This window comes from Seriola dumerili, unplaced genomic scaffold, assembly GCF_002260705.1.
Source record: "Seriola dumerili isolate Sdu_G_001 unplaced genomic scaffold, Sdu_1.0 BDQW01000230.1, whole genome shotgun sequence".
Lineage (NCBI taxonomy): Eukaryota > Metazoa > Chordata > Actinopteri > Carangiformes > Carangidae > Seriola > Seriola dumerili.
In genome coordinates, this window is record NW_019174485.1 from 1,593,001 (window position 1) to 1,619,530 (window position 26,530).

Below are 26,530 nucleotides of genomic sequence, written 5' to 3' on the forward strand. Positions count from 1 at the left end.
GCAGTTCAACCAACATCAAAGAAAAAGAAATAGTTCCATTAAATTTGCCAATTATGATTCTGGTCATATTTTAGAGTAAAGTGCTACATGCTGTTTTTTTAAAGTGACCAGTGGCAGTTGAGCATTAAACCCCTCCTTTACTGTGTGTCAGATTGTTGTGTAAGTTCAATAGATTGCAACAATACCATCTGAAATGATAATGTATACGATGACTATTGCCATTTTCAGTTTGAAGTCAAAGGACTGTCATAACCACCTGTAATCCACACACTTCCTCAAGGTGTATTAATGCTGTATGCTGACGATGCACATTTATCTACCACTAAAACCCAGTGACTTTCTTTCATTGGGAAAATTAAACCCCTTTTAGGAATCTTCTCCCCCTCCAAACATTTGTGAATGTTTTCAGGATGAACTTGTTTTTTTTTGCCTAATGTGAAAATAGCTTCCAGAAATACGAGAGAAATTTGCTCAGAAAACGTGGCTACCACTGTTAGTCGTGCACTTGTCACTGATCTGTTAAAAATCAGTCTTTGTCTCTGAGTTTCATTCCACATCCTTGTGTCCTGACATTTTCACATATTTCTCATTACCCATTTCCTCGTTCTCCTTCTTTGTCTGCCCATCTTTATTTACCTCTGTTTCAGTTTATTGCCATCATCACATTTTTTTTCCATCCCCCTTTTCTGACCTCTGATTGTATTTTCCCTCCATCAGAGAGATCAAATTACTTTGAGCAACTTCTGATGAGCAAAAGATTTGGTTGGTGTTTTTTTGTGCATGCCTGGGGGTGTAGACATCATTAGGAAGTAGCTGGAGGACAAAGTTGATCAGAGATATTGGCTAATTACTTTCGCAACATGAGGGGGTGAGGGTGAAAGATGGAGGAACGGCAAGTCTAGGGGAGGACAAGAGAAGAGAGGAACAGGATAGTTTCCACTTTCTCAGACTGATATCACCTTATCAGCAACCATGACCTGACATTGACAGTTCCCATTTATTCACTTCTCAGATACATTTTGAAATTATTGATTCAAATATTTAGTCAAGGTGCACTTGCAGTAAGTGTGGGGTAGAATACCGATTTGATCTCATCCCTCATGTTTGCAGCCTCAACAGTTTTACCCTCAATCCTCCAGGATGGATTTCTAGACTTCTTTATTACTGTTTGTTTTTTTATGAGTGTAAAAAGATGATTATGACCACTATATTTCATTATCAAATAGTAAACATATAAGCTGCAATTTTGTCATAATATCAATGTGAATTAAATAGGAAGTCAAATAGAACCATTTATATTTCCTGTTCCCCTTACTCACCCAAATAATGAAAGAGCCTGTACACGCACACGTGTTTTCAGATATCGTCTGGTTAGACCTCTGGTCAGGTTGATGCTATGCTTATAAAAAAATAATAATTATGAGGTCATCACAATCAATTCACCTGTTATAACAAGTTGTCCAACCCTGACAGATAGAACAAGAAAACGGACATGTCAATCAAGCACAGTTTCCAAACAGCCTGAGAGCTGGAATGTGATGTTTCCTGTTGTCACATATGGATAAAGATATTTAGGTTGATGTATTTTTTCAACTTCTTCTAATGTACAGTATATCTATTTTAAAGCTCCTGTGATCAGTGTTTTTATACAAACAATGGGTCAAATGACAGTGTAATGTGAAAGGGGGGGGGGGGGGGGGGGTCACTCGTCACTTCCTCTCAGCCTTACACTGTTTTAGTATCTTCACACGCAGGAGTTGGGAGTGGAGACCAAAGCAGAGCTACAAGGAGACTGCACTTGTGTTCACCACGTGACCAGAGATAAGACTGTTGTATGTCTAAGTAGTCAACTGTTAGCACGTACCACATGTACCACAGCAACTGTAGAAGGTGATGTTAGTGTTACATTTAAAGATTGCTCACAGCCCTCAAGTGGCCAAAAAATAAATTGTTGCAGCTTTAATGTACTTATTTATCTCTCTGTTGAATAAGTGTGATGAAAATGTTAATGACATTACTGATTGTATTTGGTCTCCAGATCGTGTGTGTAAATACAGGCTGTACCTGACACTGGATGTGGTCATAGCTTCAGTGAAGACAAAAATCATTAGCCATTAGTGTGCGGACCAATTCTGCAAACATCTTGCTCACCAGAACACAACACAGCTCAAACAATCAAATGCAAGCTACTTGACTTTTTTGGTCACCAGTTATAAGTCACAGTTCTTACCGGCTCGACAGGGAACAAGAAATAAAGAAATGATGCAAGTTGAAAACATTTGTCATCTTTCACTTCTCAAGTGAGTAGGGATAAAAAAAATCAAGCCTCCAACTGACACCTAATGTATCAGAGTCAGACTTGATCCACAATGTCAGCAGAGGACACTGTGCGTGTGTGTGTGTGTGTGTGTGTGTGTGTGATGTGTGACTGTCGACGACAGCTGTTGATAAGCTTACAAAGAATATGGAAGAAAAATGATTTTGATGTTATAGATAGAAGTTGTTTTTCTTAATGTTTCTTGACTAAATAGTTCAATAAGGAAACAGTACTAGAGTAGGAAACCAAACTTTATTTAAAAAAGAAACATAAATATACCTACAGGAATTAGAGACAAAAGAAAAAGACCCTACACTTGATGAAATTGCATAATTCAATTTGCTTCCAGTCAAAAAAAAAAAAATTTCAAATATTCTGAATGAGAAAGAATTCAAACAGAAGATGTGTGGATCTTTTTCGTCATGAGCCAGAAACACAGCAGCAATGATCATGTTTATAACTCATAATGATTAAACATTGTCTGAACAGCTTTCCCTCTAAACTGGCCTCTCACTTCAACACATTCAGATTCATTTGTTAAGCTAATTCAGAAATGACTTGTGCGAGGTACAATAGTGAATGTTAATCATGGCTTTGTTCAAAAACAAAGGTTTGCAACAACAATAGAAATGTTTTTTAATCAGTTCAGAGCATCCTCATCTCAGTTACTCGTACACGTTCTGCCCCTTAGCAAACATGTAAATACAAAATACTTGTAAATTTGTTTTGAACATGTAGAGAATTATGTTAACATTCACACAACAAGCATTCAGCTGCAAATAAAAAGTTAATGCTCTAATCCAAGAGGATTTAAAATAAGACTCAACCTCAAAAAGGCCCAGGATCACCATTACCAATGCTGTTAGGAAGAACATAATGTTTCACTCAAAGCCGAAATTCTTATGAAATAATTACTGGAGAGATAAATCGTAAATCATATACTGTGGCAGCCGAGATGAGGATCTGGGTTAAAAATACTTTGTTTTACTATCTTAAATCCAAACTTTCATGTGTCAGTTAACAGTCCAGCCAATACTGCAGATTGCACACGAGGAACCAGTGCAATACGGGCACTTCCTTAAAGACACACACACGAACGACCACGAAAGAAGCAAGTCTGGTAAGTTTTCAGGTTTTTTCCTTAAGGTGCATCCAGCCAGTCAGTGTGTCCGTCTCTGTGGGTTCCCATTGTTCAGTTCAAAGGAGGCAGAGGATGAGAAATCAAGACAACTGATAGAAAGAATAACTGAGGATTGCACTGGTTTGTGTTTGTAAGTATGTGTACATGTCCACACGCACATAAAATACAATGTGTATGTCCATTTGAAGGGAGGTGAAGGCTGGGTGTGTGTGTGTGTGTGTGTGTGTGTGTGTGTGTGTGTGTGCGTGCGTGCGTATGTGTGTCCCTCAGGAGATGGTGGAGAACTCTTTCAGCAGGACGTCCTGACTCAGTGTGTTCAAAGAGACATTCTTCCTCACATTCAGACTGATGGAGCGCACCTGAGGACAGACGGACAGACATTTATTACAGGTCCAAGATGAGAGGCTGAGGTTTAACATCCCACTCCAGTCGCTACAACCTCACCACATCTGCTCCACCTCATGTTGAGGGCTCACCACCTTAAAGGCAGTCCCAAATTAATTCATATGTAGCTGCGGATGAATAGAAACCCTCTGACACCGAGTCTGCTTTTTTGCCCCATCACACTAACTCTAACAACCAGTGCATGTGCCAGAAATCATACATCATTCAAATTAAAGTTCATTCTGGATATTTTGTCAGTTTTAATTTTTACCATCCACTAAAACATGTTGAACATTTTTCTTTTTTCTGCTTTTATTGTCTTTTGGTTTAAACAACAATCATAGACAGCACTATAAACTTGAGGAAATTGTACTTCCACAAATCAATAAAGGAGCACACCACTTTTTACACATGCAGATCAGTTTACAGGCCATGAGGAGTTCTACTCAGCCTAGGAAAGGAGTTGTATAATGTGACATCACCCTCAGGATGACTTCTGGATGCTTCAGTTCGACCTGTACTACAAACAGGCAGGGCAGAGTGGACATTTACCAATAAAGGGCATTATGGGAAGTGTAGGATCTTCATCTTTAAGGTTAGGTTCAATGCTGTTTGCATCCATTTTGACCCCTCTTTATTAATTTTCATTTCATAAGGCAGGTGGAATATCCCTTTACATAGGATACACCATTTATTTTAACACGTTGGGAGATGTTTTGAATTTACAGGAAGCAGCACATAACAGAGCTGGTAATGTGTCTATCACCACCGGACTAATCTAATTATCATTATTATTATTATTATTAGTATTATTATTATCATCATTATATTATTACTAATGAGCTGCTGGACACCTGAATTTCCCCTAGGGGATAAATAAAGTATCTATCTATCTATCTACTATTTTTTGCTTCCATGTGTTTCAAGTGACAGCACTGTTTACCGTTTTCTGTTTTGATCACTTACACTTCACCGTTATTGCTAAAATTTATGAGGGGCTTAATAATTTTGAAAATGGTGAAAATCCTATCAATAATACAGGTGAAATTTTAATTTCAAAAATTTAAAACTTTAATTTGTAGCACAGACACTGTAGTTTGACAGTTGTGTTTTTTAACTAACCCAGAGGGACTCACACTCAGAAGCTAATTTCTCCTCACTTTCTATTACAAGAAGCTTTTCCTCTGGGTCTCTTTGCAAAGCTGTCAGCTTTGCAAAGAGACTTTGTTTACTGTGAACTGCAGTGATCAGTGTCACGTTTCAGCAGCAAACACAACCACTTTCAGTTGTGTAAGGACATAAAATCTGGGTAAGAACTGACATGCTCCTTTCAAAGAAGTAAATAATAGTGTCCTCCAAAGGTGTGAGGCTGACTGGATCAGTTTGGGACTTAGTAGCCCACATAAAACCCTCAACACCCACAATGCACTGTTGTTTATCTTACCAGCTCCTTGAAGAAAGCAGCCTCTTTGGGCTGCTCTGAGTATCTCTCAAACTGGTCCAGACCATCCTGCAGTTTGAGGGTCAGTGTGTCATAGTTGGATCGTACCACCTCCAACACCTAACGGGAAAGCGAAAATTAAATGAAGTTGCACAATGTCCAACTCCCATAACACTCTGATGAAGCTGGTTAATGCATTTTACAGTGACTCTCCAAACAGTCAAATATTAATTAGTGATTAATACTTCATTACATACATTTTTATTCATGAGAGATCATGTGGAGGGTTGTAATACTGCAGCAATGCATCTTGTACCTCTCCAAGTTATTTCTAGTCACTCGCTGCTCACTGTGAGAGATTAACTCCATTTGATTGGTCATTTGGAAAAAAGCGACGTCATCAGCAACTTGATTTCTCTGCATTTTATTTGCTTTTGTTTCTTGTTCGTTTTGTTCTGAATACAGGGGCATTTTTGTGACAAGGGGTCATTTTGAGAAAGACTCGCTTTATCATTGTAAGGTCAGGGTTCAAACAGAATCAGGCAGTGCATGTATAATACAGTATCGTGTGTGTGTGTACTACGATCCATAAGTGCACAGGACACACTTGCCTGAGATAAGAAGGTGAGCTGAAATCAGAAGTAACTATGCAGATTCTCCACACTTGCACCTTCACCATTCAGCCGTGAAATAACCCCTAACCCGACCTTTTTCATTATCTTATTAATGCCCCTGCAACACTCCACCCAGCATGCAACACTCACAGCGAGATGCATGAGCCGCATTTTGTCATGCAGAGAAACTCCACAAAGACAAACACGCACCCCTCCAAAACACCTCCAGCTTTTAATCGACAGAAAAACAGATGTAAACTCACATGAACGTCTTATTGCATTTATGCACAAACAACACAAACATATTCTCCTTCAGCCCTGGCGGTATATCTTTTGTTCAGCTGAATCATCATTTTAAAATGTATTAACAGAGTGTTAAGAGCATGAAAACATTCTTCTTGTGTTTATTTTTCTCTAATAAATCTAGAGCTGTGCTCGGGAAAAAAAAAAAGTGCTGTTGTTTTTATTCAACCTCTGATGGTACACTGATGAAAAATTCATACCCATATCTCTCTCTCTCTCTCTCTCTCTGCCTCCTTCTCCCTCACAGCTCTCCATCACCCTCCCCGCTCTGTAGAAATGTGGAGGCAGGTTTGAATTGTAACCTCAGCTAAGGTGTGTTAAAGTTAGCTGCTCATTGGTGGCAAATGGAAAAGACGGAAAAGATGAAAAGAGGAGGGAGAGAGGGAGAGAGGGAAAGGCATGAGCTATGACAAACTGGTTAGAAGCAAAAAATTCAAATAAAGGAAAAGTAAATGGGGAATTAAAGAAAAGCCTTTATCATATGCTGAGTGCTTCCTTTCTGCATCACTAGGCAGATATGATTATGTGGTGCGCGGTTGTCACTGTGTTTATCTTGAAGCGTGGACACAAAAGCAGCCCTTGTGTGCTGAAGTGCTTTGGCTCTGACATTGTGCACCGAGACAGACGGACAGATTACAGCAGCTCGTTTTAATGCTGTGTGTTTCTGGAGGCCATCCATCTTCTGGTGTCACTGTCTAAGACCACTCCAGGCGGATGGAGTGCTGGTGGTTAATGTGTTTTAGTATGTGTGTGTGTGTGAGTGTTGATTAGTATATGTTATATTATATATTATAAAGCCTTGAATATAAACAAGGCATTTTTCTGTGGGAGACAACAACTCCTTTTGCCATTTGTAACTTAGCAGAAATTTTACACGCACAAAAGAGCTTTAACTCACAACAGGAAAGAGAAAAACCCAAAAAGCATAATATGAGCACTTTAAATTGTTCCAAGTTCAATACATCATCTGTTCCTGTTCTCTCTCTTTTTTACGTGTCCTTTTTGTGTCTGTTTGATAAGAGCAATGTTTTGTTCAGCCAGAGGGAAGATGTCTTTTATTCTTGTCCATTCTCTCCTGCATTTTAAAAAAAAATTTGACCTACATTTTTATAAATTCTAAAAGTTTCAAAACAACTGCATTTTATCATTTATAACCATAAAAATGACTGCTGGTTACTAACCAAGTTACATCCCCAATCTTAGAAATATACTGTATATTATAATCACAATCCAACAGGAAAATCAATAGGTTTTATTCCAGCATGAAATTACAGCGGTTTAAAAAAATACCTCCTAACAATACAGATCATGTTTTTTGCTCTTGATCCAAGTGACTTAGTGCATTTCTCTACATTTCCTACATATCAAAGCCACAGTGTGTTTAGTCTACAATAAAATCCAATAAAGCTGATCCATAAAGATATTTGACAGCTCAGCATTAAGAAAAACCTGTGTAACAGCTTTTCTTTAAAGGCCTCCTATAATACTAAGCATTGTTCAGTAGAGACTTTGTGGAGAGGCGTGTCAGAAGGTTTAGACAGGACTTAGACTTCCTCCCACTGAATATTCATCAATATCACAACGTTAAAAAGAAGATTTTTCAGATGTCTGAGTACTCTATGTCATGAAAATTAAAGTGTATGCCAAGATCAGATATCAAATAATTTAACTGCTGAACGTCGGTCAGCGACAGTATTGGTTTATTGCCTTGCATTACATGTGATTACCAAAGGACTGGAAACGAATCTGGCTTCATATACTGGCGTTGATAGCAATCAATGCAGAAACGTGTTGGGCACCACTACCTCATAGAATGGCTCAAGAAGTCCACAACTCATATATGTGACTGAAGTCTTCAAATTGGAGATGGTTAATCTAATTCTAATTTGACGTTATTCAACTAGGGGTGTTGCAGTAAACTGTTGATTGACGATTACCGTGATGACAAACAAGGCAAATTCAGGATTTTTCCCACTTTATTCTTCAGCGTATGATGGGCTGAAGCTGTTTTACAAGAGACAGTAATATATTACCAGCAAAATGCAGCAGTAGCGCCTTCCTTTATCGTATCGTTGTATTTACAGAGCTCCTCTTCCAGCTAATGCTGGAATCCGTTTGTTAAATAGAAGAGGGTGACTTCTGTGTTATCGCTGAATTTGCTGACAATGATCAAATTACAGTCGCTCCATGAAGACTGCTACTAACGGCAAAGAAAAGTGCCACAGATGAAGAAACCACTGGCAGCTCACCGACACCGAAGCTAACTTCTGCCTTCCCTTTTTGTTGTGAATAAATCTAGCAGATAAAAGCAGAGAGGTAATTGGGGAGTATAATGACCAAATCCATCACTCTCTTATCAGCTTGTTAAAAAAGGGATTCCCGGCCGTTTTCCTGTCCTCACCAATTTGACATCAAGGATAAAGTCTTAAATGGAGCTCACAATTTTCAAATCAGTTCAGTTTCCTTCCAGGCCAGACTCACGTTTTTCCACTAATAATGAAGGAATAACTCAGCATTTCAAAAGCTGTCCAGTTGCTTAATGACTCAATTCGCATTCTGTTTGTTTTGCAGTTGGACTCTTATTGCGTGGATAAATTGGCGTTATTTCTACAAGACTGGCTGCGGACATCAGAGAAACTGCAATATTTATACCTTTCTATAATCAGAATAATTCAAGCTTTACTTTTAGGGTCATATTTCCTTTAAAAGCACAGTAAGAGGAGAATACTGTCTATGTTTAATAGACAAGTATACAAGTTGTTGTATATCAGTGTCACTAGAAGTGACAACAACCAAAGTGTGTGCCACCATCAGTCATGAACTGTGTTAAAATATTTGTTGTGAACAGGCTCGTCCCACCTGCCTGAAGTGTGTGCAATGAATCAGCCGTGATGAGCTTTAAGCTCAGTGGTGTGTGTGAGATAACAACTGCTCTTCCAGTTGTCTCATCACAATAACCAATGTCTGAGTCATTCATCTCTGCCACAGAGCCGTAACTACTTCTTGATGAATAGGCATTCTTTCAAAATAACATGCACCCCTTCTCAAACACTTCCAAGTACTGAATGCTTTCCACTGTGCAGTAAAAAATTTATAAGATTTACCTTTGAAATGGCAGGAGTGATGTTTCAGTAGAGTTCAACCCAAATAGCCCCGAGATGTTTATTTTTATTTACAAGCAACTTGTAGGCGTAGTGTCAGTGGAGGTAGAGTGTGTTGTGCTTACCTGTTCCTCTGACAGCTGGGAGATGTGGTTCACCGCAGCGTAGGACTCAATCTTGGGGTTAAAATGGTTGATGATCGCCCTTTAAGAGAAAAACACAAGCCATTCTGAGATGACACACAGATGGACGTCTTCCTCAAATGCCAAGACATACACTACATTGTCAAAAGTATGTGGACACTCAGGGCCGTTTCAGACATGGCATTAATATCTATCTCAGGTCATCAAATCTCAAGTGGACAGCTGTACGTACAGGTGTGTGAGGACACATTTGAGATGCGATCATTCAGACCACATTCAGAGGCGGTCTGGGCTACATATGAATGCAAGTGTGTCCTGGACCACATTGAAGGACCGCCCACTCAGCTTACATCCTCTACCACAGTCCAATTTGTCCCACCACAGTTTCATAATAACTGAATATACTTTACTATTTCAAATGGATAAAACCTTATTTCAATGTACAGCTGTGAGCAGCACATTTATTTGCTCAACCCCTACATGCCCTACTCCCTCTCTCTTTCTCTCTCTCTCTGACACTACACACACATTGACAACAGAGCCTTCTGTCGGACTGGTTAAAAACAACAACACGAACATATTTTTAACATATAGAAACGGGGGAAGCGAGATCCATTCAGTGGTCAATCGAACCACATGCGGAGGAACATTATAATGCCAGGTGTGAACAGCTGTTCCAACATCTCATTCCAAAACCATTCACATTTATCTGCTTTCCACAGACTTTCCACAAGATTTTGGATCCTGGCTACAGGGATTTGGTCCATTCCAGGTAATCCCAAAGGTGTCGGATGGGGTTGAGGTCAGGGCTCTCACCAAAAAAAAAAAAAAAAATGGAGTTGGGGGTTGTGTGGCAATAAAATAAATAGAGAAATCTTTTTTGGTCTGTAACTCACAGGACAACCTTGTCCTGTATTTATGTTCATTTCTCAGACAATGTTGTGGTCTCAAAACAATGATCTGACCAGCACTGCAGCTCAGCAGCCAAGACAATGCTGTCTGATTATCAGGTAGTATAAATGAGCCACAATCAATAATAATAAAAAACAATAAATAATAATAATTTAAAACAGAAAAGAATTAGATGGCTCAGTGTGGAAGTAATCTAAAATATTATTTTCTCTAGTTGGAACTAAGGGTCCTGGACCAAAACATGAACATCAGTCCCAGACCAAAACTACTGTGTCTGCATACTTTTGGCAGTGTATGTAGTGTACCCTTGCCACCAGCCTTCCATACATTTTAGTGCCTAGTGTGACTTTCTGGTTATTTCTTGTTTAGGTGTAAACTAATAATATAATCAAAAATAATAATATTCAAGGTGTGCAGCTTTGCAATGACCAGTTTTGACTTGATTTTTGACAAGAAAAGTTTGAAGCAGCACCAGTTTCAGACAGCCTGCTTAACACCAAAACTCATTTCTATTCATTCCTATTTAAATCTGTCTCAGCGCCTCCTTCACGTTGTGTCAACACACCGGGGAATTTCAGATGTAAATTCAGAGACAATCTTTTCCAGCATCGGCATTCATTTCTGAGAAATAAACTGCTTTGTAGCGCAAATATAAGTTTATACAATAAACACAGCTGTGAGATGAAGTGTGTTATTTTGTACTGGGTTAGAGAGCGTAATATATCAAATAAATTACAGTGACAAAAATGCAAAGATTTCTCCATAGTGATAATCCTGGTGTCATTTCCATGTGGGAAGCCAGCGTGCGGAGGATAGATGTGATGGGAGGGAAATGGGATTGGTCCCTTCATTTGAGTTAACTTCCGCACAGTCTCTCTGGGTTCTTTATAGCTCTCTGCCTTAATTCAGTTATTCATCTATTCTTTCAAACATTATTCCATCAGTCTCTTTTCCCCTTGCCTTCCCTTCAACCCTTGTGACTGCATATTAAAGCAGTGACGTCTACTTCATCGGGAGACCAGTTGAGTGGCTGAACCCACTGGGGGTACCCGGCTCATTCGGGTGCCCTCAGGGGCCTCCAAGCCGGGGTGACCTCAGAGGATCATCTCCTCGGAGAAGATGGAGGAGGAAAAGAGAGATTATGTGGGAAAATGTTGGAGGAGAGATGAAGTACAGTGTGTGTGTGGATTGGGTTGGGGTGAAGGAGATAAAGGCTTATAATTATCGAATAGAGGGGCCTGGGGGGCAGAAAAGAAAGGAACAGGATGGGGATGGAGAACCCAAATTACAGTTCCAAAGACTTGACTTCATTCACTTTAATTTGACCTTCCTCCATCACATTCTAGTTTGCATTTCCCTTAAATCAAATATGACTCTTTTCTGCCTCTTGGCATGCTGTGTGTGTATGTGTGTTAAGAGTGTGTGTGCATTTTTACCGAACGTTGACAAGGGCGTGCGTGACTTTGCTGGCTGCCTCCTTCCACTGGCCTGTGTTGGTTGATACTCTCAAAACTGAAAGGCAGAGAATAAAAACACACTGAATCAGACGCACTTGTACATGTCTCTTTTGACCCTGTCATGTTAAAGGTTCATGATTATTTTCACTCTCAATTAATGAACCAATAGATCATTTGGTCTTTTAAAAGCCAGAAAATAAATGTCCGTCAGAGTTTCCAAAGGCTCAAAGATGTCTTCTTTTGTCCGACAAACAGTCCAGAATCCAAAGACAGTCAATTATTACGATACTAAAAGAAAGAAAGCAGCAAATCCTCACAACTGAGAAGCTGGAACTGGAGAATGTTTGATGTCAAAATAGTTCAATCCACCACTGTAAATTCTGAAAGGGTGGCCTTCATTGATCATTATATTAGAGACAGACTTATATTGTTAATTTCCTCTTTTCCCCAGTTATCATTCACAGAAAATTTGTTCACAGTTTAACTCTTGACTGCTGTTGTTCTCAGTTAACTCTTCTCTAACCAAAGTACTGCTTTCATTCTCTAATAACTAATTACCAATTAAATAGTCTGACTCAGCGGATGTAGGTGCACTGTTGCTGCATCCCGGGCTCAGCGACACCCTGGACGATTGTGATTGGTTTAAAGAAATGCAAACGAGCCAGAGTGTTTTTTTCTCCCCTATAGCAGAATGATGATGGGTGCAGCCAGACCATTCTCTACACCTGCTAAATGTTCCACTATGTTCACCAGCCTGTCGCTACTGTAACTGTGTCTGTCTGCTGTTTGGTGTTGAGCTGAAAACAATAACAACAGTGGGAGTGAACCAAAATAATAAAGTTGGGGCCAAAAGAGATGAAAGAAGCTAAAAAGTCTGTAGTAATAAGGAGAACTGTGGAGTCTGTGATGCGTTTGTCACTTGTAGTGATCCCTTTCATATTTAACAGTCATTTGATCCATTTTTATAATAAATATACTGATTATATCTTTCTTTAAATAGCAGATGAGATTAGGAATAATTTCAGCTCTTCTCAGGTAAAAACTGCTAACGTACCCATACAGTAGAGGTTGTCGAAGACCTGGTGCATTCGTACGATTTCATAGTACAGCTCGTCGTAGCTGTTGGAGGTGGGCAGGAACGTGTCGCCGTATGTTATGAACATGTTGAACAGGTTCACTACCTGGATAAGGAGACACACATTAAGTCTGATACTCACTCTCAAACAGATAAGACCTAAAGGGAAATGAAATTCATATAGCGATTTCTGCAAATACAGCCCGGTTGGCTTTTTCCCTCTCCTCTTATAAAAAACTAATAAGAGACATTTAAACTCTAGTGTGCGATTTCAGACGTATGCACAGCTGGGCTATAAGCAGCACCACACTAACAGCATCTGGTTCACCTCCTACTACAAGAGGATACACATACTGGTGTGAAAATGATTTCCTTTGTGGACTGTACTCTGTCAGACTCCTGTCTGCATGTTTTGTGAGTGTGTGTGTGTGTGTGTGTGTGTGTGTGTGTGTGTGTGTGTGTGTGTTGTCTCTCACCAGTAAGGCCAGATGAAAGATGTTGTGCTTGGCCAGCAGTGTGGTCTCATTTGACAACAGGAACTTCAGCAGGTTGATGAGAGCTGTGCAGAGGGAGACATGCTCGCATTAATAAAATAATCTGGAGTGCTGACAGTCGTCTACCAGCAGAAGTATATGGCAGCAGTCTGCTTTCCTCAGTGTGTATCTTTATTAAGGTAGATAATGGAAACACAGGAGGAGGGAAAACCTTTCAACACCAAATCAAGTCATTTCACAAGCTTTTATTGAGGAAAACAACCCCCATAAGAAGAGACACAATGTGTACGCACAAAAAAAAACAAAAAACATTTAACATGCTGCAACACAAGCTGGCAGAACAACGAGCACATCTATTGCTTTAATTTGGCTCATTTTTTTCTCTCCAGTCTTATTTCATGGTATGCTATTATCACCACCAGGAGGAGAGGCTCGGTGTTATTCAGGGAATTAAGCAGATTATTGGTCTGATTAGAGAAATGTGTATCCTAATGAGACACGGTGTGATGGGGCCATTACAAGCTGAAATGTTATCCTACTGTGTGTTGACCAGGCTGAAAACAAGACCACCAGGATGGATTGCGCTTTCTTTAGAGACTCATTATCAAATCTCAATGATGCAATACGTTTCCAAAACGACTTCAACAAGAAATTGGGTTTGTTTTAGAAAAGCAGCAACTACTTACTCAGCTCATGAGCTGATGCCCAGCAAAACAAAAATCCCAAAGATGTTAATCATGCATATGTGGGGTCTTGAAACTTAATTTGAAAAATTAAATTATAAACACGATCTCATAAATAAGAATCAACATCAATCATTACAATTACTCATTACTATGCTGGTGGCACAGTTTAGTTTATTAAAGATGACAACTAATCCTGACTAAACTGAGACAAGAGAGAAAGTGAGCAATCTTTACCTGACCAGAGCTCTCTCCAGGTGTAGTGTAATCTGATTCTGCATTTCTTCTGGTAGCACAGGAGTTTGTGGATGATCTGCACACAGCGCCTGCACATGAAATTAACTGTGGTTAACAACGCTGGACGGTGTATGAGACTATAATAATAGTGTGTGCATGTGTGTGTGTGTGTGTGTGTGTGTGTGTGTGTGTAGTGTGCATGTGCTCTCACAAGTATAAATCCATGGGGAAGTCCTTCATCATATGAGTGACAATAAACTCCACCATCAGGTCTACACAAAGGGAAATAGGAGAGGGGAGAAGTAGAAAAACTGTTGGACAGATACAAACCAAGAGGATTAAATTGCACCAACTTTGAACTGCAAATATCTTATTGGCTGCAATAAAGCATGCAACGTCAATGGAAAAAGAAGAATACATCATCTTTCTAGGTTGATAACATTATAGTGTGTGAAGCTGTAAAGCAAACAAAGCTTTACGCAGGACTCTATCCAGGAAAAAAACAAAGTTGCCAATAACACGTCTCAATGATATTTATTGACAACGCACAATAAAGTTTTCGAGAGTCTAGTTTAGAAGAGTCATTTTAGAGTTGTTGATTACAATACTCTGCCAAAGCTGGCTGCCCAGCCTGGCAAAAGGGACGAAAATGGAGAATTAAAAACTTAAAGTAATTTACATTGTGTCCTCATCCCTCATCCTTAAAATGAAAACGTCTGGTTTGCTACCCAACCGGTCACCATGGGAAATGACAAGGTAGATCCAGAGGTTATAGCTAACTAACTAGCCTTCAAAAATATCAAACATGAGCATACACTAAAGTTCTTAATGTTCCTCATACCTAGAACAGCACACACGAGCGGCCGAGAAGGGATGTTCTTGTCCACTGCTTTTTTTCTGTGTCTCATGGGCTGAAAAAGACACAGGAGGAATCTTGAAGGTTCATTACAGTATTAACAACGTAAATAACATTTCCACAAAAACTTTACAGCATTAGGTCCACTTACTGGGAAATGTACAGAGCTTCTAGCCACATCTTGTAGCCGTCAGTGAATTTGCCTCAGTCGTCATGGAGACGGCTCAGTTGTTATAATGTGGCCAATATTCCAAACTGGTGGTTGTATACGGGAGGCACGTAGCAACCGAAATTCCATAATATACAACTATCCAACAACAATCTCCATGACAACTAAGAAATATCTATCTGCTAATGAAAGCCAAGAGATATGGCTGAAAGCTCCAAAGGTTTACCAGAAACCAGTCCAGTCCAGTCTGGATATACTTTTCCATTCACTTGAATGAGAATGTGCATCCAAGCTTTTGATTGGTACTGTATATGAGGATATAATCATGATACTGTACACAAGTGATGGACCAGTGTGTTGGCATAAACCAGTACTGGCTGATATCAGCTTTAATAAGCAATAATTTATAAAGACAATAACATTTTATTTACATATATCTGGCAGATTTTTTTCCAGGTGCATGTGACAGATAATTAAAAGAAAAGTACTATAATATGTACAGTACCTTAAATGCTGACAGCTGAAAGCACCTGCATACCATAGGTTTTATAATGTATTTGCTCACTGTCAGAACAATAAACTCACCATTCTGTGGAGATTGACTCTGAAGTTCATATTGTCATCATGGAGAAAGGCGTCGGCGTACTGGTCCTGTCACACACAGACGTGGATTAGGAACAAAGACAATGTCACAGATAGTCAGACCGTAGGAACAGTGTGGAAGCATGAGCTGCCCGTACCTCGGCTATGCAGGTGAGAATAATTAGGCACAGTCTGGCACTGTTCAGTCGATGTTCATCTGGAAACACACACATGAGACTCTTAACAGGTAGGAAAACTGAAACAAATGAATGTTACAAAGTGTGATAACTGTGGAGTGATAGAAGAGAACAACTACATAGGAGCACTTCAGGGACACAGATGGATAAAAAATAAAAGGCAGAGTGTCAGAGAGAAAGAGGAAGAGGACATGAGGGGTTCTGTTTACCTTTAGTGTCCTGCATTACAATGGAGGCATACTTGAGGAAGGTAATGAGAAGGTTGCTGGTCTGCAGGTTGGGATCCAGAGGCAGTTCTGGGTTGTTCATCACTACACAGCAAATGTACAAATAAAACTTCCATCAAACATTAATCACTGCAGTTAAATTCTTGCAAATATTTGGAGAAAGAGGACAAACATATGAACAAAACAGAGAGAACATAATTATATAACTAGTAAAGACTTTGAGGGAATTTAATTAAAAATGTATTAAGTGTATTTTTTGGCAAAAAGGAAGCTATCACAATGAGACGGACAAAAAACGGAGTCAAATTCCTTGTATGTCCTCACGTGTTTGGCCAATGAAGCTGATTCTGATAGAACACAAAGTTGTAGCCATGACAGTGGACAAATGCCTCAAATACGGATGTTGCAGCAAAAAAGCTACAAATTCTAATAAGTGGATGCTGCACACACATCTTCAACCCGGCAGCACAGAAGATCTTAACAATCACCACAGTTTCAAGGTGGGCACCAAGTTTAGTGTCACCAATTCAGTAAGTGACGTATGAATTCTTGAGTTGTGGCCGAAAACATGTTTTGCGGGGTCACCGTGACATTTGACCTTTGACCACCAAATTCTAATCAGTTCCTCCTCGAGTTTAAGTGAACGCCAGATTCCTCCAGGCGTTGCTGAGATATATCATGTTCATGAGGACGGGAAGGGCGGACGGACAACCCAAAAACATAAATGCCTCTGGCCACAGCCCTCGTTGGAGTGGAGGCTTAAAAACTGTACAGTCAGTTATCAGTTATTCCATAAATAATAATGTCTAAAGTCAAAGTCTACTGTCTAAAAGAGAGTATGATGAGCATCGTTGTCCTTGTTTTCCTTGTTTGCAAAGTGCTCATTCAAGCAGCGGTTACAAAAAAAGTATGTCTTTGTCCCATCACTGTAGATACTGTAGCTTGCCGTGTTGTCAAGACATGCATTTTCATCCATTTTAAAATCTCTGCACTGTGAAACATACAGTTTGTTTCATGGATAAATGATGAGCCGGTCATTTCTATCTCCCTATCCCTAACCTCCACATCCCCAGACCCTCATTTGTTTCCTTCTTCCTCAGATCAATGCACGCCCAGCGGAAAAGAAGATTTCACACTGTCAAGAAACATATCATCACATGGAGCAAAACTGTGGAAGGAAAAAGGTATAATCCTGACATGTGACTGCAGGCGCATGTGTGCAACTGTTTCTGGTCTAAGAAGAGGAGCCTGTAAGTGCTGAAGCTCCCATGACAGGGAATAAGGCACTCTCCATGTGAAACATTCACCTGTATTTGAATCTAGAGGTTAATATTTTATACGGAAAATGGCTCTTAGGTTCGAAGCACTGGAAGGAGAGCTCGTCTGAGATTAGAACATGCACCTTTTAATAGTTACAGCGTGTGTGCATGCTAAATGACCTGCTTTTGAACGTGCTTGCGACAACATACGCCTACCAGATAACCTGAAGTGACAGCCGTGCACTCAGTTTCAAAGAGAGATTAGTAAATACTTGGGATAATGTAATAATCTCCTTATTAAACTGTAATAAATCCACATTATAAGTGGGTTTAGATCAGCAACTCCCTTCTTTCAGATAAACATAAAAAAGTGGTGAATATTTGAAAAGGTTGCTGTTGTGGGTGCATGTGTGTGTCTGAGAGTTTCTGCTCAGCGCTGCAGTGAATTGGGGGGGGGGGTCAAAAATGAATGTAAAAAGACTGAGATTAAATGAGGATAGGTCCATTTTGTTTATATTCTAAGTGAACGTTTGAACATGGTTGACTCTAAGTATGTTTAGTTTGAACTTAACCATAAAGACTTGCACCTAAACATATCATTTTTACTACATTGCCTCAACTCATTCTTCCCATAACCCTGCAATTTCCTGTGGTCACTTGTTTTTCTAGTTTCACCCCTGTTCTTCCTTGTTGCACAAAATGTGGTTCCACACAGCGACATTGAGGCCAGACCTTCAGAAACCAACGGGTAATGTCACCGACACTATATGTGTTGTTTAGTGAATCTGAATAAAAATATGAAAACGTGTATAGCTTACTGTCTAGGGAGGGCGGTGTTGTGCCAAGTGGTGTCGTGGGTGTCGTTGGAGTGGGGGTGGTAGGTGTGGTTGGGATGTCAATCTCAGGGTGGCTCTGTTCAAAGACAAACAATGAACACATGAAATGTCAATAACAGTGAATAACTGTCCCTTGTGTCCCGTAATGTACTGGAAAAAAAATGCAGGCTGGACACGAGATGCAAATGAGGACAGAGAGAAAGGAACAGGAAGAGGAGTGTTTACTTTTAGTAGTGCAAAACATTTACACACAACAGTGCATTAGGCACTGCTGATCGTTTGTCCTAAGATACGTAACCTGCTACAGCCGTGCAACAAGCGGCAGAATGAGAGTTTGTCCCGAGACACTGTGCCGTGTCTGCACATCCTAACAGCATTTAACCTGTCCGTACTATTAAGTCAGTCAGTCAGTCAGTCAGTCAGTCAGTCAGATGGCTCAAAGAATGAATGTCCCCGCAGGGATCAATAAAGTCAAAGTAACAGATTGGATTGACTGATAGTGGAGAAGTGAATTTCACAACTAGCACACTTTTGAAAAAACACTAATACCAACATAAAGTCACAGTATGAACTCTCTGCTGACATTCAATATCTGCTGCAGAAATCCAACCTGCTGTTCTGAATAATGTCAAGAAGAGGTGAAGCCTCTTTTCTAATCACTGTCTTCCAGCTTGTCCATTATTAAATGTCATGTCACATCACAGATGCAAAACAATAGAAAACCTTTTCCCATTTTTCAAAGCCCCAAGATGAGAGGAGAATAAAAACACACAGATTTAAACTGCAGACTTTAAGAACAAATTAGCTTTTAATAAGCCTGTAACCTCTCTTATTTTGGAAAACCCATATTTCCTTCCCAGAAAAAAAAAAAAAAAAATTCCACTAGATAAAGCTCAGGTTGCTCCTCACCAACTTTATTTCAGGTGACAATGCAGGTACAGATGTTTTTATGCAATAAAACTGATGAAAACTGTGATTGGAAAATTAGCTGCAACTGGGCCTCTGTCCTCGTTTTGATTAACATTAGAAAGAGGTGAGCACAAATGTACACCTGGAGGAAAAGCAGTGCATCTTACCTGTGCTAATACAGTGATGAAGTTGCGGTTTAGGTGCACAGCCTCATACAGTGCCAGCAGAATCGCCTCATTTGTCCTTGAGGTGAAAAAGAAGTTGGCGGTTTAGAGTGAGCGTTTTCATTTACGAAGTAAAATCTCCAAATCTTCACATGACATTAGACTGAGCAGGAAACAGCTTCAGACTCTCATCCAGTCAAGCTCATGAAACAAGTGGAGGAGCAGTCTGGAGTTCAGAGTTTATTAACAATCACTTCAAGCATCAGCAAGTCACTTTTTTAATCTTTACATTCAATTTTAATGCTGATAAATTCACTGAAATTAACAATGTAAAACAACAGTGAGCCTCGTTTACCGATACAAATATTATCCCTCCAATTTTTTTCAGTCATTTACTGCAAAATCTAATGAACAGGACCAGGGCAGCAATCAACATCCAACTCCTGAGTGAAAACGCTTAGAGAGTCGTAATTGTCCCTCTCAAGAGCTTTTAATATTCACTCTTAATGTAATGATCCACATGTTTAATTGTTACCTCCAACAAATGATGAAGTCATGCCATGAGCCAATCAAATATCAGTCTGTACCGTAGCAGTTTCTGCTTTTTTGAAGACACACGCAAGCTCTTTTTATGTAGCAATAATAAATAGCAAATCTATTTTTCTTCATTACTATGAGAGCAAGACCAATATTGATGGAACTTATTAATACCACAATCTTTAATAATTTAATTTTAATACCAGGTTTTGGTCCGTTGCCTATTGCCCACTGTGGTATTAAGTTTATTTAAACTTCATGCTGGAACCTTAAACGATGACAAAGCAGGCGGCAAGAAAAAACACCGCAGCCGTAACGAATTCCCTCATTGAAAGTGTAGAGAACAATGCAATTAATGCTAACTGATGAGTAAGAACTTAAATCACTTTGCACTTACTGTACGGAGAGTTTCTCATCAGCATCTGCTATAAACATACTGCCCACCTGTAGACAAAAGAAGGATCAAGTTATCACAAAAAAAAAAAAAAAAAATGTCCGAATAGAAGAAATATCGATCAATTTAAGACATGTCTATGATTAAAATGTAAGTGAGAACAAGTTCTTACCATACTAGTCAGGGTAGAGAAGAACCCACCCTGGTTCTCCTCCTCTTTGTCTTTGTACTGCCTGAGAGGCGGAGAAAAAGACAAGATGGACATAAAGTAGGAAGTAATGAAAAAGTAAAGAGAATGACAAATAAACTGAAGACAGAAAGGGCCACACAACAGCAGAGGCAGAGATGTACATTCTCATTCAAACAGGGTATTCGTAACCTAACACACATTTATTTACCTAACATCTGTCTCCTCCCTGCAATTTATTATCTACGGGGCATTCAGTTTATACACAAAAACAATGAACTGTGTAGAGCTGTCATCCATCACTTTGATGTGCATGTCTTCGCACACACACAGACAAGACCTCCTTCACAAACAGCATTTTAATTTCCAAACCTTGCCTCATCCAAAAAACATTACCGACTGCCAAAGAAAACTGTCAGATATAAATAACTAAAAGAATAAAAGGAGCCTTTTTTTCCAGGAGAATAGAAATAGAACATTTGTGGGAGACATCAAACGAAACTGCTGACGCCAGCGCACCATGCAGTGGATCATTAAAAAGACTTTTGACACATGGACAGTTTTAGATCTCACCTGTTATATTCTGTCAAAGCTTGGTGGACAACCATCCCCATTCCCTGGGAAAGAAAACAGTCAGTGTTACAATCAAACCTTTGACAATGTGCTTGATGCGGAGGCCAGGACCTACATCAGACTGGCTATTTATCATTCAGCAAGTAAGAAGATACAGGAAGTGACAACATACTCACATCTAATGTTGGCTCATCGTCCACAATGGAGAGCTTCACGATGTATGGATTCACAGACTGACAGAGAAAACAGAGACATATGTATCCGTCAAATATGTGACACAAATGTTAATGTTAATGTGAATCATCCTGAATGTTAAAGGGCAATTCTCTTTCACGGCTCCAGGGGCTCATTTTCTAGCATTTCACAGACCAAACGACTATTCAGTTAATCAAGAGAATAATCAGCTGATTAATGGAAGGATGGTCAGGCTAAGGACCTTTTGCATATTCCATGCCAGGTGCAATAATGCAACTGAAAAACAGATAGATCAGCTTTTTTAGCCTAGTCTAAGTTTATGAACAGCTAGTCCAAACAGGAAACGTCGAAAATCGACAATTCATCTCCATTAGCTGAAATTTAGCAGTATTTTTTATGCTGCATGAAAATGTTGCCATATATAAAGTGCAGCCGACTAAAGCTGTGTCTTACACATTTTGGAGTGCACATCTTAATAGAAAAAATGCAAAGAGAGCTCCTCGTGTTGTTGCCCACTTTGCTCACATGCAGTATCAGGGTGCACCCAAAAACTTACTCCTCATCCTCTTTTCCCCTCCCTCACTGTCACTCTTATCCTTCCAGGAAATAACTGGAGAGGGAGGCGAATTGGAGGCCGTTTCAGACAGTATGTTTGCTTCTCTATCACTGAAATGTAGGACAAGTGGCCCTTTGATAGCAGACATAACCCAAGTCAAAGCTTTCATGTACACACTGCACAAAATTACATGCTGCTGCCAAGATAATAGGTCTCCCAACACCCAACCTCAAAGAGCTAAACTGTCAAGTCATCACACGTAATGCAAACACAATAGCACTGGACATCACTGCCTTCAATGACGCAGGTGCAGGTCCCTGTGGTGCAGAAGGGCCTGGTACCCGCAGCCATAGCAGCTCTAATCGGGGTGGCTCGCTAAGAATCTTGTCCTCATGCCGTTTTCCCGTCATCGTCATGGATCGTCATCGTCTGTGCCCTATTTTCATGTTGTTTTACCTGTCGCTGTTATGTGCTGTTGTGTTGCATTTACGTATATCTGCCTGTCACAGCTGTGTGTTAATTGTTGTGCAGACTGCTGTGAGAAAAAAAAATCCAGTGGGCACAATAAAGTCTACCAAACTAATAATTAATGTTTTTTTCCTCATACAACACTGATTTTAATGATCTGAGTGTTGCAACATTTCTTTAGTGGAGAAAAATGTTATCAACACAGTCAAATAAATGCCTTGCCCTTTTATTATTCCCTCATATCCCATGGGCATGGTGCAGCCCTGAACTAAAAAAAGAGCCTCCCAGAAATGACACACCAGTACTGTACATCTTGTACTAAAAAGAGAGACTTGTTTCTATTGTATCCTCTACAGGTGAGACCTTACAGCAGCACATCAGTTTTCGAGTCATAGCAGAAAAGAAAAAGAGCGGAGGTAAAGAGAGCTGATCTTTGGAGTTCTTGGATGAACAGTCAGTGTCTATTCAGCAGCTCTTAAGCCTGCTACAAGCCTGCTGCTGAAAAGACTATACAACAAGAAAAGAAACAAGCACCAATCAGCATATGCACATAACACACACCTCATATTTCCTGTAGTTTACCAGGAGGGCCAGAAGGACCACAGCATCGTAACCATGCTGCCCTCTACTGGAGACATCTGACAGAATCTGAGGAGGGGAGAGAGAGAGAGAGAGAGAGCAGAGATGACCACACTGGGAGGAAAAGAAAAAGAATCACAGGAAATCACAGAACTACATTAAACACAGTCTTCCACTAATCACTTACTTGTAGAATGGCTTCAAAGATGCTGTTGATCATCACATATTCCAGTATGGTGTTCTGACTAATATTGTCTGTTACCTGTCAACACACACGTTTTCACATATTTAAGAGTGTTTAAGTTAAAAGGACAACAAACATTCCCCCGAAGCTCATCACCACTTCTTCCATGTTGCTGTTTTGATGTGTCCTGTCTTACCGTCACCAGACACAGCAGTAGTTTGAGACAAAGGCTCTTCAGACTCTCTGAGCCGTCTCCACAGAGAAGGCTGTCCAGTCTCTCCATCAGGTCCTGCAGGAGGCACAACCATGACGAAATGATGTGAATGAATACAAAAGAAAACTCCAGTGGTCTTTTCATTTACCCGTTCATTATGAATCTTTTTCACTCATCACGTACCTTCATCCTTTGCTCAGCCTTGTCAAATCCCATGAGCATGTTGATGATGTCGAAGCCAGACGCTGACTTGTTCTTCTGATGAACCCCTCGGAAAAGTGCACACAGAGTCTGGGAGGGGAAGGACAGAAGAGCACAAAAGTTGAACAAACAACAACAGATTGAATTCCAATCACAATCAGACAAGACAAGATCATTTGTCAGCAGTTACAGTCTTATTAGCACACTTAAGATGCATCCGATGTGATTGTAGCACAGTTGAAAATCTATGTCACCCTCCCGGGCTGTGGTTACCTGCAGGGCATTGACCACTTTGATCTGGTGCTCCTCTCCCAGAGCCTGAACACAGTGGTGGAACAGAGAGTTGATGTTGTCTTGGATGCGCTGAACTTCTTCCCCATCTACACTCTCCAACTTAGACTCCAGATACTCTAGGTTCACCTGCAACATGATGGGACAGACATTTAAAAAAAAAAGTTGGTAGACAGTGAACATGCATAAGATACAGGACCAAAGTTACTAGGACATGATAGTTGTTATTTTCACAATACACTTCTGTTAAAACAGGACGAGTGATTTCTGCACAGTGCATTACTTCCTCTTGTACGGCTACAAATATGTCATAATTATGGCATTTTTCTGTACATTTATGATGATGATGACTCCATCTCGAGTTTCTAGAAAAACTTCTGTGCATACTATCACAATTCCAATATTACCGTAATGTATAAACAGATTTTTGCACATTCTACATTTGAACATTTGGCAGGGTTTATTTGTATTGATACTTCCCATACATCTCCGTTAGCATTACTGCTAACACTGCTGCAACTTCATAGACCCACACAGTGTCATGAGAGATTTCCTGTTATGTCAAACACATGCAATTCTACTCAAGCATTTTTTTTTCTTTGCTGTACCTTCATAAGAAACAGCTCATCCCAGAAGCGAGGGTTGTTTTTGGCTGGGTCCTCTTTCTAAAACAAAGCAGAAAGGATATTGTTAAGATTTGAAGATTCATTTATTTCTCTAGACTTTCCCCACTGACATTCTTCCATTGTGATACTCACTGCAAAAATCTCATCATACATCAGCACCACCTTCTCTTTCAAGGGTTTTTTAGAGGATGATGTCCTCCTAAGCAGCCCTGCCTTCTTCTCCACCTGAGACATGACTAAGTCTGAAAAAAAAGAGCAATTAGTGAAAGAAATATGTAAACAATATAAAAACGTGGTGTAAATCTCAAATATTTTTCAGCTACAGTCTATGGATTATTTAAAGGCCGCTGATATTCTGTATTTTTTTTAATTAAATCCAATGAAAAGACGAAAACCAACAAAGTGTGATCCACCTCAACACTTTGACTTCCCCAGCTGCCTGTGCATCTCTCTTCCAAGCCCATTCATTCATGACGGAGGAGATACACACTCCTGTCAAGTGAAAAATCAACTCCCTTTACTGCATAACCTAACTGGCCAGATAACCTACAACTGTCAGCTGTTGAAAAGCTTAACTATCTGCTTTATTGCGCTATTTTATTGACTTATTTGCTCAGACTGACAGAAAGGCACTGTACTTAGAGACAGGGCTACACAATGTTTACAGCCGGCTGGCCAGGTGAAACACTTCAATCTAAGTGGCGTGATAAACAAATGAAGGTAAACTTTTAGGTTAGCTTAGCAGAAAAACCTCCTGTGAATAACGTTTGAATAACGTACGTAGCTTGTCAATAAATTAGCTAAAGTACTATTAGGTTTGCCAAATAATTATCAGCTGACATTTGCTAAAACTGATGGCACATGATTTAACCTGCAGTGCAAATTGGGATGGGCTGCTAGCAGCTAGCTAGCATTAGCTAAACGACCCATCGTTACCTAACTGTGTTTAGCTACTTAACGACAAACGGCAAGGTGTTCACGTTAACAAGCATGTATTGTTGTCCAATAGACACTCGATGAGCACTTTGTGAGCAGAATGGTCACCAAACGTAAAATCTATTAAAATGTTCAATCTTCGCAGCTAAAGCTAACGCTAACTAGCTAATGCCTGTCAGACAAAGATGTTAACACTGATTTAGCGTTAACTGTCAAATGTCTGGATGCGATTATTGACAACATTGCTGTGTTAAATTATTTAGATAGGACCAGCTTAGTTAAGAGTGCAGTTTTTTCTTACCTCAATTAAGTATTAAAATCTATGTCGTAAATGTAGTTCATGAATCCCTGTGACAACACTAGCTTCTGCTAGCATACTGCTATCTGTAGCCTCCTGCTGGTCTTCGTGGTCTTAGCACCCCACAGATGACATGTTTATCTCTGTGATGATTTCTGCTTTCATTAAATCGCCTTCTTTGTCCTTTTAAAAAAAATTAATAATATACTAATAATAAAAGTAATTGTAACAAATAAGAAACTTTATATTGATATACAATTTTGATCCTCATACATCACATAGGAAATAGAGTAGTGACTGCTGAATCACTGGTACTGTAGTCATGAATAGGTGCCTATATGTTTGTGTTTCCTATAAAAAAAAAAAAAAAAAGATCTAATAAAAATGACAAAAAACTAATAAACCATAGCAACATAGGAATTTTCAATTGGTTGTAAAGAAGAGAGGTGGAGTTGTAGGAGATACATGAGTGTTACCATGACTGATGTAGTTCTGTGTATATCTTTTGCTTTTCAAATGTCACCTAGTGAAAAATTATGTTAACATATTTATCCTCTCTTTGGAGAGACTGACTCTAGCTTTTTAAGTACCAGGATGATTAATTTTTCTACTCTGTTGATAGCTAAGGACGACATTCAGCAATATGTCGCTGTATCTCTTCCGGCAGTCTCCATACATCTGTGATCTGTGGAGGTGTATGCCAATGCTGCGTCTGTATCTCTATGGAGACTGTTTGTGTGTCATCAGTGAAAAGTCTTGTCATGTAAGGGAGAGTGTTTGGCTTCTGTCA

General features: G+C 39.6%; 1 protein-coding gene across 1 annotated transcript; it reads right to left on the minus strand.

The window, feature by feature from the left end:
- Positions 1–2,570: 2,570 nt before the first annotated feature.
- cunh10orf76 (chromosome unknown C10orf76 homolog) lies at positions 2,571–25,827 on the minus strand. Its single transcript, XM_022755540.1, has 26 exons — positions 25,744–25,827; positions 24,639–24,748; positions 24,489–24,545; positions 23,863–24,009; positions 23,572–23,679; positions 23,371–23,463; positions 23,178–23,252; positions 22,973–23,059; positions 21,369–21,425; positions 21,193–21,236; positions 20,605–20,665; positions 20,436–20,482; positions 19,505–19,580; positions 18,411–18,504; positions 16,316–16,417; positions 16,068–16,126; positions 15,913–15,978; positions 15,144–15,213; positions 14,514–14,574; positions 14,303–14,391; positions 13,365–13,447; positions 12,868–12,994; positions 11,793–11,868; positions 9,427–9,505; positions 5,287–5,403; positions 2,571–3,817 (listed from the first exon to the last, which is right to left on the minus strand). Exons 2-26 carry the CDS (start codon positions 24,738–24,740, stop codon positions 3,725–3,727), a joined length of 2,070 nt encoding a protein of 689 aa, XP_022611261.1. The 5' UTR covers positions 24,741–24,748; positions 25,744–25,827; the 3' UTR covers positions 2,571–3,724.
- Positions 25,828–26,530: the final 703 nt, after the last annotated feature.